Raw genomic sequence first — 12194 nt, forward strand, 5'->3', positions numbered from 1 at the left:
TTGCTTAACTCGAGATGTGGCCAGCATCTGGATCTTTACCTGGTTGTAGAAACATCTTGGGATTGGTTCGGGTGTTAGCTTATTAGCTACCCTCATCGGCGGGCTCAAGCATCTTTTTAGCTCTTTTGCTCTCAGCCGGTATGCTCAGGCGTAATTTTAGCCATTTTGCTTTTTGGATCGGGTGTTAGCTTATTAGCTACCCTCATCGGCGGGCTCAAGCATCTTTTCAGCTCTTTTGCTCTCAGCCGGTATGCTTAGGCGTAATTTCAGCCATTTTGCTTTTTTGGATTGGGTGTTAGCTTATTAGCTACCTTCATCGGCGGGCTCAAGCATCTTTTCAGCTCTTTTGCTCTCAGCCGGTATGCTCAGGCGTGATTTCAGCCATTTTGCTTTTTGGATCGGGTGTTAGCTTATTAGCTACCCTAATCGGCGGGCTCAAGCATTTTTTTCAGCTCTTTTGCTCTCAGCCGGTATGCTCAGGCGTAATTTCAGTCATTTTGCTTTTTGGATCGGGTGTTAGCTTATTAGCTATCCTTATCGGCGGGCTCAAGCATCTTTTCAGCTCTTTTGCTCTCAGCCAGTATGCTCAGGTGTGATTTCAGTTATTTTGCTTTTTGGATCGGGTGTTAGCTTATTAGCTACCCTCATCGGCGGGCTCAAGCATCTTTTCAGCTCTTTTGCTCTCACCGGTATGCTCAGGCATAATTTCAGTCATTTTGCTTTTTGGTTCGGTGTTAGCTTATTAGCTACCCTTATCGGCAGGTTCAAGCATCTTTTCAGCTCTTTTGCTCTCGGCCGGTATGCTCAGACATAATTTTAGCCATTTTGCTTTTTGGTTCGGGTGTTAGCTTATTAGCTACCCTCATCGGCGGGCTTAAGCATCTTTTTAGCTCTTTTGCTCTCGGCCGGTATGCTCAGTGAAAACAACTGGGGAAAGCCATAATAAGACATATGTTGTCGAGGAACACCATCTTTATTGATCATGAACGTTGATCTCTTGTGGCTTGTATATATATTCTTCCTTGAGTTGTTTTCATGCGTAGAATCTTCTTAGTTGGCTGATGTGCCATGTATTGTTGACTTCTTTTCCATCTTCAGTTATCAACTTGTACGCGCCAGCTGTCGATGTTTCAATGATTTTTCTTGTCCGGGTTGTCTCAGTTGTTTCTATCTAGGAACCTCTCTCGTGTCTTCTTCTCTGCAGTAATCATCTTTTCTACTGTGCGTCTGAATTCTTTATTGTTTCTCGGATTTTCTTTGCAGAAGTCCTAAAATTAACACCTAGCCATGATTCCGTGAGAGAAAGCTTCGATTACTTCTCGTTCGGTGATGTCATGTACTTGAGCACGTAGTTCGCCAAATCATCGATAGTAATCTCTGAGACTTTCGCCCCCTTTCTGCTTGAGTCCTTTTAATTCTGCGTGGGTGATGGGGTGCGTAATGATACCCGCGAAATTTTTATAGAAAACTCTTTACAAGTCCTCCCAATTTCTGATTGATCCCGGATTTAATTTGTTGAACCATTAGAGGGGCATGGTTTCTAGAGCCATGGGAAAGAACAAGGTCTTGATGTCATCATCTCCTCCGGCTAGTTCAATCGACTGCGAGTAAATCTTGAGCCATTGCCTTGGTTCGGTCTTGCCATCATATTTAGAGTGGTTGGATGGCTTGAACTTCTGAGGTAGTCGTATTGAAGCAAGTCTATTCGCAAAACAGGGGAATCTATCGTGTGTTCCGGCTTCTTTGTATTCTGATTCGGCGCCTCCTTCCTGCCAACTGTCGTTTTGGTGAGAGTAGTTCTGTGGAGATGTCTAAATGGGTGCTTCGCTTCTGATCTTTCTTGGTTGTTCGACTCGATAGTTTTGACTATGGTCCCTTCTGCTTTCCCTATTATGACTTCCACCTGATCCAAGTCTCTCGAAAGCGGACTTCCTTTGATTTTGATCTTCCTTCCTATGAGATGTTGACCTGGCAGGTAGTCTTGAGCGGGTCCTTCCGTCGTGCGTCCTTAGGGCTGCTGACCGGAGAAGGTTCCGGAGTTGTTCCTGTTTTTCACTGCAAAGTGATGTCGCTCCAAGTTCTTCTAGTGCTTCTCAGATCCTACTGTAGGGTGTATTCGCCGAGCGTCTTTCTTCGACTTATTATTCTGATTTTCTTCTATCGTACTCAGCCAAATCTGACTCATATTTGATCCAAGCTTCCTTGCGCTGCCTAGCACGGCGTTGGCATCCTTGTTTCAATTTGTTTCTTCTTTCTCTGGCTTGCCTCTGATTCTCGGTCTTACCATCATGCCCCTAGATAAAGGGTGATATGTTGGACTCAGATTCATCCGATGACCTGATGTCGGGTACTTCTGGGGGGACCATTGGTGATCGAGGATGGCGAACCATGAATACTTCTCGTGTGTGAATTGTTCTGTTATTGGTGTTGGTTTCCACACTGTCAGAGTTGTTGATGATTTTGGTAGAGGCTTCAAGGTCGCAGATCGAGTCTCCCTCTTGGTAAGGTAGAATTGCTGTCGTCGTCGTGCCGATTAGTTGGGTACTGTTATCCTCAGGAACTGAATCTGGCCAGTGGACGATGCAGTCTTGAGATGTTATAGTTAGTACGAGACCTTCCTGAGCTCCTTTCAGTGGCATTCTAAGTACCGGATCGAGGGATCCTTTAGGCCATGCCTGATAAGATTTTACCATGTCATGGAATTTGAACGGAAAAGGATCTGACTTTTTGAAAGAACTCTGAGTGTACTACGAGTTGTTTTCTTGATAGGCTGAGGCCGCGTTCTGGAGCCCCGCCGGAAAAGAGCTTGGTTTCTCGAAAGAACTCGGTAAAGACTCCATCTCGGATGCGGAGCCTGAGTTTGAGTCGGATGCGCGAGGCCGCGAAATCTGAGTTGGATCGGACATCACGAGCTGCGTGAATCTTCCGGTGAGTTGATCTGTCGTAGTCGCCGAAATAGAAAGATCTTCATGGTGATCTAAATCTTCGAGGAAGCGGCTTTGAAGCTTGCCATCATTGCCTCTCTTGCAGATCCATAAAACCAAAGATAAAGGTTGATCCCGTCGAGAAGATCATGTTGTCTAGGTCCGTCGAGCTCTCGGATGCAGTTTCGCCGAAAACCCCTACCTGGCGCGCCAGCTGTCGATGTTTTACCACCGATAGCCTGCCACGGGAGTACCCGGGGTAGTTTGTTTGGGCTTCAGCGTATGCAGAACTCGATGGTAAACGCAAGAGATAGTCGATTTATCCTGGTTCGGGCCCTCGACCATGATCGAGTAATAGCCCTACATCCAGTCGACGTTAGCCTTTGCGTTGGATTGATTGTAAAGTGTTGTGTTTAACTCTCTTCCGCTCTCCTCCTTTTCTAAGGAGCCCTGCCATCCTTTATATAGTCAGGATGTCAGAGTCCTAGTCGGTTTACAATGTAGAGTCCTATTAGGATTACAGGGTAGTATTACTACTAGGATTAAATAGGAGGAATCCCCCGAGACAGTTTGTTCGGGCTTCAGCGTATGCAGAACTCGACGGTAAACGCAAGAGACAGTCGATTTATCCTGGTTCGGGCGCTCAACTGTGATCGAGTAATAGCCCTATGTCCAGTCGACGTTAGCCTTTGCGTTGGATTGATTGTAAAGTGTTGTGTTTAACTCTCTTCCGCTCTCCCCCTTTCCTAAGGAGCCCTGCCCTCCTTTATATAGTCAGGAGGCCAGAGTTCTAGTCGATTTACAATGTAGAGTCCTAGTAGGATTATATAGTAGTATTACTACTAGGATTACATGGGAGAAATCATAATCAAACTAGATCTCCTCTCTTCCTTGCGGTGTATCCCGTGGGTCCTGCATCGACATCGCCATCTTCGTTTCAGTGCGCCCACAGGCACGTGGAAAAGGCTGCATCTCCATCCCAGTTATAAAGTTATAGATCCCATTAAGAGTTATAACTTTTATATAGAAAGTATCTCCATTTGACACCATACTAGAAAGATACAATTTTCTAAGGCGACGAGCACGTATACGTGATTAATATACTGCTGAAATTTTTGTTTAATATTTTTTAGCATCTTAATGTTATTAAATTAAAAAACTCAAAACTGGAAAGTTGTAGATATCATCGAGAGCTACAATTTTCATATAGATAGTATCTTCATTTGACACCATATATGAGAGATACGATTTTCCAAGGCGATAAGCCCGTGTACACCGCTGAAACATGGTTTAATTTTTTTTGACAATCTAAATGACTTCAAATTTAAAAACTAAAAACTATAAAATTGTAGATCTCGTCAAGTGCTACAACTTTTATATAGAAAGTATCTTCATTTAACACTATATAAGAGAGATACGATTTTTCGAAGGCAACGAGCACTTGTACGCGATTAATATACTGTTGAAATATTATTTAATTTTTTTGAGCATCTTAATGACCTCAAATTAAAAAACTCAAAACTGAAAAGTTGTAGATCTCGTCGTGAGCTATAATTTTTATATAAAACTCATCTTCATCTAAGATAATATAAAAAAGATACAATTTTTCTAAGGTAGTACCTTGTCGCGCCAGTCTGGTTGGCGTGATACTACAGTACTACCATGCCGACAGGAGTGGCGCTATCGATTTTTTTACATTTTGGCCCTTTTTTGAAAGTTTCTCACAAATAGACCCCTGGCGGAAAGAATTTAGAAAATGGACCTTTAGCTCGGCGCCATTGATGCTGGCGCCGAGCTAGACGCCAGCGTATCTGGCGTTGAGCTCCTAGGCATGGTGGATGGCTTGTCAGATAGCTTGGCGTCAGTCACACTAGCGCCGAGCTCGACGCCGTAGATCTTGACGCCGAGCTCGGCGCTAGAGTGACTGGCGCCGAGCCTTTATTACCTGTTCGCAACAACGCGCACGCATATGGCAGCATTCATTTCCTACACAGTGTATCGCTGTTTTTTTCCTGCACAGTGTTTCGCTGCAGTTGCAATTTTGTTTCTATAGTCACAATGAAAAAAACCTATTGTCTGATCGTCGTAAATACGGTGGACAGGCAGGCAGGCTTCACGGTCACTGTGCCTGCTACTGCTCAGGGGCGTGGGCGAGCAAGGCTATCATTCCCAATTCCGGAAGAAGCACTGTAGCGAACACTGTGCTGCTCACTGCTTTTGAGAGTTCACTGCTTTTGCTGCTGCTCACGACTCGCGCGACGAGGCGGACAAGACTGGAGTTATGCGCGCCTGTTGCTCACTGCTCAAGGCTACAGTAGCTAAATATTTGTTGGGAGTTCAGTTTATTAGAGATGATATGTCTGCCATGAGAGTGACGAGCATATAGGTTTGTCCTCCTTTGTTTTGTTCATGGCACAATCAAATTTGTCTCCTCCTATGATTTTAATTGATTTTCATGTTTTCACATAATCTATGATTTTCACCACATACTTTGCCTTACTAATAGATAGGATGGGATCGGATCCAGCGACTTATACTGTACGCTGACACAATGTGGTCGTCCAAAGGCTTTAAGGTGAACTAATAAGTAAAGTATAAAAGGTGCCACAACCGTAGTCGTGTTGAAGTGGAGGTGGGATAAGAGGGGAGAGAAATATCAAGTGGCTTACATATCCAGGATTTATGGAAGCTAAAATATCAAGTTCAAGCCTACGTATCTAGGACTTACGTGTATTTATTTATGTCCAGTAGGCAGTGGCTTACATAAATCCATTGATCTTCCACAAATCATGAAATGACCATGCATTACAAAAACAAAACCAAACGAGTCACATCAGCTATACCCGGGTGGTGTGAGTAGACACCTATACAAAAAAAAGAAGCTAGATGACGTACGCACATACTACAGAAATACGATGCGCGCTAGGGATCAACGTAGCATCATTAGCACCACCGCTAACTTACCGTTCAAACGAGATTAGCACTAAACAACAAACGGGGAGCTCCGAGAGAAAGGAATAAACAAATAGAGGAAGCAGCGCAGTCGGAGGCAGTGAGCTCGCTCGCCCTCCTGCACCTCGGCCCTGTGCTCCCATCGCTTTCCCCTCACTCCTCCCACTCCCAGATGCGATTCCAGATCTTTAAAGACAGGACATGGGTCACGCATTGTTGCACGTATTTAAGACAGAGAGAAGACTACGACAGCCACTCCACCTCTCACTAGCAGGCAGCACTGAACTCACGCGTCTCACCAGCAGGAGGACGAGGATGTAGTGCAGCGACTGTAGCGAACACTGTGCAGAAAAAAAGCAGCGAAACACTATGCGGGAAAGCAGCGAACACTGTTGCTCTAACAGCGCCATGGCTCAGTGTGTCCGAGGTCGATGCCAGCGCCGACCTCGGCGCCATGTATTATGGCGCCGAGGTACTAGTCACGTAGGATTTTTTCTAGGCGCCATGACTCATGGCGTCGACCCCAAAGTCTAAAGATGAGTTTAAGTCTCTAAGGGGCTAAATGTAAATTTTATTTAAAAAAATGGTTAAATAGTAAAAAATTAGCACAGGCTTTGGGTTGCTGCCGCTGCTACTGCTACTGCAACTACAACCCAACACGATTGCAGTACGTGCTACAGGCCAGAGAAGAGCTACTGTCTACTGCTGGCAATGTTGCTACAGTTACTACTAGCTACTGCCTACTGCCTACTGCCTACTGCCGGCAATGTTACTACTAGTACGTACTACAGGCCAGTACGAGCAGGAGGACAGTAGCGCGCGCTCGGGGCCGGATGCCTAGGAAAGGTCATCCCATCGCGCACGCCTACTCGTCAGCCGGTGCCGTGGTGCTATGTACTCTGTAGGTACAGAAGCAAGTAGTCCGCCTGGCAACCACCGCGTGGACCGAGATGGTCTAGCACGTACGCCCACGCGCCCACGCGCTGATGGGGAGGGCGGAAGCGGGGGGCTGCCCGCTGCCCCATGCCCCAAGCCCCATGCATCATGCTGCCTCCCCCCGTCCAGCAGCAGCAGGCGTCGCCGACCTGGGGCGCAACAGTGCGCTGGATACCGCGCGGATCGCAGCAAACAGTCGCCGCTCTAGCTACGCGCGGCCAACCAACCACTCTGGCGCCGCTCTAGCAAACAGGTAATAGACGCTCGGCGTCGGTCACTCTGGCACCGAGCTCAGCACTAAGATCTACGGCGTCGAGCTCGGCGCCAGAGTGACTGGCGCCAAGCTAGCTGGCAAGCCATCCACCGTGCTCATGAGCTCAGCGCCAGAGACGCTGGCGCTTAGCTCGGCGCCGAGCTAAGAGTCCATTCTCTGAATTCTTTCCGCCAGGGGTCTATTTGTGAGAAACTTTCAAAAAAAAGGGTCAAAATGTAAAACATTCGGGTGGCACGACGAGGATTTCCACGTGGAAATCGTTGTCCGACGTGGCAGATTGTGTCACGCCCATACATGTGGCGCGACAGCGTGTTTTGGTCGCGCCACGGACTTAGGCATGCTCAAACGGGTTGGATTTGAAAATAAAAAAGCAAGATGTTAGATTTGGAATTTGTTTTAAAAAAAGTTAAAAATAAAAAAAAAATCCCGGTAGCTCGGTGATGCAAGCATGGATCAAGCAGCACAGTATGAGTAAACGGAGAGATCGTTGGTCGTTACATGTATGCAATTTTAACGGGTAGTGGTTGACGCTCGGGCTCCATCCCGCTGTCGTGCGAGTCAGGCTCTATTGGTTTCACTAAAATTTAGCTTATGCTAATGTTTATATTGATTTATTATGAGAAAAAAATTATATTTGTTTACTAAAAAGTACTGATGAAGTAGTGCTGCAGAACAGGGCGTCAACTACTGCCAAACGTTCATATGGATGGATGGAGTTTGTTAGAAGTCCCTATAGTTAGCGTCTAAGCGATCCGGAAAAAAACTCGACGAGCTCTAGCATTTAGCATGTTCGCTTGTTGGTTTCAGTAAAAATTTATCAGTCAATTAATAGTGTTTTTCTCTCACAACAAATCAGCACTAGCCGAACTTATCAGCTTAAAAACCAACCAATAAACCAGCTCACTGTAATGACTAGCTTCTACAATGATTAAAGAGCCCCCGAATGAGACGCAAGAGTTATTTTGTACGATCCAATCATGCTGGCATACTACGGTCCGTATTTGGTCACTTGCGCAATAAGATTTACGGTTTATTCGTTGATTGGTTTTTGAGCTGATAAATTCGATTGATGATAGTTTATTATTAGAAAAAAATGTTGTTGGCTGACTGATAAGTCCTAGCTAAAACCAACCAGTAAATGGGTTGTTGGAAAGGGATCCCAAACTATGACGATGGGCGAGTCAAGCATGATTGAGCGAGCACAGACCATCAACAAGCCTAGCAATCGTGCACCATGATGAGCAGCACCACATGGCACTGCGGCCTAACTCGTGCTCTGTTCCACGGACTTATGGGGTTTAGATGGAGCTATGCAAATAAAGGGATGATCTGTCAACGATTGAACGATATATATATATATATATATATATATATATATATATATATATATATATATATATATATATATATATATATATATATATATATATATATATATATATATATATATATATATATATAACAATATGTTTGCTGGATCGTATTTGGTTTATAAGTTATGGCTTATTAATCAGTAAATATTATTTTTTTACGCTAATTTAGGCAACAGCACTTTCAGCCAGCCCAAACGGTACGGGGCGAATGGGCACCCAAAAATCTGGTCAGAGCACGAACACGCGTGCTCTGTTGGTCCTGGTGCCGGTAATAGCCTTACCGCAGGACCGACTCTTCCGACCGAGACGAGGAGATGCGATGAGAGCTCTGGCAGGCTTGGCCTGTGGATGGTAGACCCCTCCTAGTTCGGTACGCGCATCTCTTGATCGAACGGAAGGGAAGTTGTGATCCAACTTGAGCACATCTCATGCAAGCTAGCACACGAGAGGCGAGACCGTGCCATGCGATAGCCGATAAGCCTTGAGCCCTTGACGCCCAGTCTCGTAATCCTCGGCCACGTCGGCCACTCCCGTTCTTATCCCCTCGAATCAAATCCCACCAGGCTGGAGTATACTCACAAACGAACGTCCACGTGCCAGGCTGCCGGAAACGGTATGTGCCAGGACGAGGAGTTTATCCGACGCCTCGCTGACGCGCCCTCGTCCTGCAGCACGCGTGTCCCGGGGGTCGGTGGCCGCCCCCGTCGCCCCCTGTCCCAGAAGAACCAACCTTCCTCTCGCTATATCCGTCCCACGGCGCCGCGCTTCGGTCCCTCCCAAAGACCCAAACGTGTACGCGTCCCGTGTCCAAAACATTCTGCGGCCTGTTGGAGGGCAGCACCAAGTATCAGGCTGGTTCTAGTCTAGCTACTAGCTGGCTTCTTTCTGCCCTGCAGCGGCCTGAATCGGAAACCACAGCGGCAGCCGGCAGGCAACCTTGCGGCGCCCGCGTGGAGGCGCCGCATAAAGCCAGCCGGCGCTCCTGCAAGCGCAAACAATCCCCGGCCTCAACTAGTAAACAAAACTGCTTCCGGCCTTCCTCGACCTCGGGCTCGATCGGTCCATGGCTGTCGTCACGAGAGGCGCCGCGTCCCTGCCCCTCGTCTTGCTGCTCCTACTAGTCTTCTTCTTCTTCGCGGCCCCGTCGCCGGCTGACGGCTGCGACCGCTGCGTGCGCCGCTCCAAGGCCACCTACCAGGCCTCCTCGCTCGCCCTCAACGGTACGCACTACGCAGGCGTCCCGCCGCTCGCTGCCTTGTGCGTTTCGGAGTCCGTTTCTGTGGCGTGCAAGATTAATTGATTGATTCGTCTTTCGGTTGCTGAATGAATTGCGCAGCCGGTTCGTGCGGGTACGGCTCCTTGGCCGCGTCCTTCAACGGCGGCTTCCTCGCCGCGGCCAGCCCCGAGCTCTACAGGGGCGGCGTCGCCTGCGGTGCCTGCTTCCAGGTACCTTCTTTACTTCTTCCGGAGGCCGGAGCTGTCGGCAGCAATTCCTCTGTGTTTCTTGGTGGGCGAATTTGGATTGTATGTATGTAAGCAAGGAGTGGCATTGCAGGTGCGGTGCAGGGACACCGAGCTGTGCAGCGCGGCGGGCGCGAAAGTGGTGGTGACGGACCAGGCGCGGACGACGTCGAACCGCACGGGCCTGGTGCTGAGCGCCGCGGCGTACGCGGCCATGGCCACCAGCGCCGGCAAGGCCGCGCGGCTCAGGGGCCGGCGCGTCGTCGACGTCGAGTACAAGAGGTAGTTTCCTCTGCTCTGCTCCTTGTCGCTGCGTGGGTGCCGTGCGACAGCACGGTGTCCGTAGTTAGTGTCAGCTCAGCTTTCACTCCCACGTGCCGACGATGCAGCAGAGTTCGTTCTGTGGGAGGAGGACTAAAAGAGATGGATTTTGCTTGTACGCCCAGGATACCCTGCGAGTACGCGAAGGACCGCAACCTGTCGATACGCGTGGTGGAGAAGAGCCGGCCGCCGAGCAACCTATCCATCAGGTTCCTGTACCAGGGCGGCCAGACCGACATCGTCGCCGTCGACGTCGCCACCGTAAGCTGATTTCTTCCTTAGTATACTCTAGTAGTACTGTACTACCAAACAGAGACATTTCTCTTATCGCCTGTTTGTTTGTTGTTTTCCCAACGAGTTTTGAAAGCGGAGGTCAGCAAGCAACGGTTCGATCGAATTCACCGTCGGCTCCATTGTGACGTCGTTCGCGTGCGTGTGGTTTGTTTTTGGCAGGTCGGGTCGTCCAACTGGCGGTTCATGACGCGGGACCACGGGCCGGCGTGGAGCACGGCGCAGGCGCCGGCGGGGCCGCTGCAGCTCCGGCTGGTGGTGACCGGCGGCTACGACGGCAAGTGGGTGTGGGCGGAGTCGGAGGTGCTGCCGCGCCGGTGGGAGGCCGGCCGCATCTACGACACCGGGGTGCAGGTCTCCGACGTCGCGCAGGAAGGCTGCTACCCCTGCGACACGCACGAGTGGCAGTGACGCCGCACGGGCTGGATTGTAAATTGTACAGCTCTTTTTTGTTTTTCTTTCCGTCCATTTTCGGATGGATGGGCGACAGATATGAAATGATGAGCGGAATCGGAGAGTCAAATCAAATCAAATCTCAAACAAACGTGCCGTTGCAACTGGGTTCGGCCGTGTTGACTCACTTCTTGGGTGAGCAGCGGAGTTGGAGCGCACGATGCGTGTGCTGTGTGCACGATGAATGAATGGCTTTGGTCGTCCTCGTCCCTCGTCAGCGATGTGGAGTGCTTCCCGTTTGGCTCCCTCAGGACCACTCGTTCCGAACTGAACGGGCAGATGCCGTCGTCATGACGCGGAGGTGAGGTCAGAGTCATCAGACCTCACACGGACGAAAGAAAGGTTTGGCAGATTCAACAAATCGCGCCCTAAACATTTCCATACCAAGCAACGAGCAACGGCTCCAAAAGCGCTTGTGTAAGCACAGCCCACATATTGATCTCGTGACGACGTCTGCTATGTCTGGGTGCTGCCGTCGATTCTTTCATCGGCGCTGGAACAGAGTAACCGGTACATGGAATTCAGCAGTTGCAGACCATTAGGTGGGCGTTCAGTCAGTGGTTTCCACGATTGACGATCCCCCAGAGAATCCTTAATGTCGACATGGGCCTTGAGGCTCCCGGGCCACAATTTTGCTTTCTTTCATCTGGAGTGTATGCTCAGAGAAACCGTTCGTCAGGTAGGGCTGGTGTAACAAAAGCTTAAGGCTCGTGATCTACTCCCGTTAGGGTCGTAGAACAGGTAAAACTGTAATGTAAACGACCCACGCTCAAGCAAGAGTAGGCATAACCTAGAGCTCGTGCGTCACTACCACATTTCAAATTACAAATGAAAGTTGGAGCGTAGCTGTGGTCTCAGCTCGACCTTCATACCAAGCTCAAACTTGAGGCCATCAACTCGTTGGACTGCTCGAGCTCAGTTCATTTGCAGCCTCTGTCTCGATGAGAGACATCGGCTCTGATTGGCTGTGATTTTTGTTTCACAGCTGCAGGCTGTAGCTGCAACAATAGCAGAGAGAAACTTGGAGCGGCGTAACAGCGGATGCTGGAGCAGCAATGTCCGAGGTAGCCCTTCCCATCAGAGCAATCGTAACGGCTCTATCCTCTTGTTCCACGTCGAGCAATCGTAGCATAGGACTCTTCTCCCGGCTTCGTCGCCGCTGCTCATCAGCAGAGCACAGGTGCACCTCACTTAAAATCGCACGCCGAA

The 12194-nt window shown here is 48.9% G+C and overlaps 1 protein-coding gene across 1 annotated transcript; it reads left to right on the forward strand.

The window, feature by feature from the left end:
- The first annotated feature begins 9237 nt into the window (after positions 1-9237).
- LOC136493375 (expansin-like A2) lies at positions 9238-11112 on the forward strand. The gene is made up of 5 exons (XM_066489457.1): positions 9238-9679; positions 9796-9905; positions 10015-10202; positions 10367-10502; positions 10695-11112. Exons 1-5 carry the CDS (start codon positions 9523-9525, stop codon positions 10941-10943), a joined length of 840 nt encoding a protein of 279 aa, XP_066345554.1. The 5' UTR covers positions 9238-9522; the 3' UTR covers positions 10944-11112.
- The last annotated feature ends 1082 nt before the right edge of the window (positions 11113-12194 follow it).

This window comes from Miscanthus floridulus, chromosome 1 (assembly GCF_019320115.1).
Source record: "Miscanthus floridulus cultivar M001 chromosome 1, ASM1932011v1, whole genome shotgun sequence".
Taxonomy (NCBI): Eukaryota; Viridiplantae; Streptophyta; class Magnoliopsida; order Poales; family Poaceae; genus Miscanthus; species Miscanthus floridulus.

Bases quoted from the DNA above. Each gene is read 5' to 3' on its own strand.
- LOC136493375 (XM_066489457.1), top strand. From the start codon at position 9,523: ATGGCTGTCGTCACGAGAGGCGCCGCGTCCCTGCCCCTCGTCTTGCTG. The intron at 9,680-9,795 runs GTACGCACTACG...TGAATTGCGCAG, and splicing joins CTCCTCGCTCGCCCTCAACG to CCGGTTCGTGCGGGTACGGC. The intron at 10,203-10,366 runs GTAGTTTCCTCT...TTGTACGCCCAG, and splicing joins GTCGACGTCGAGTACAAGAG to GATACCCTGCGAGTACGCGA.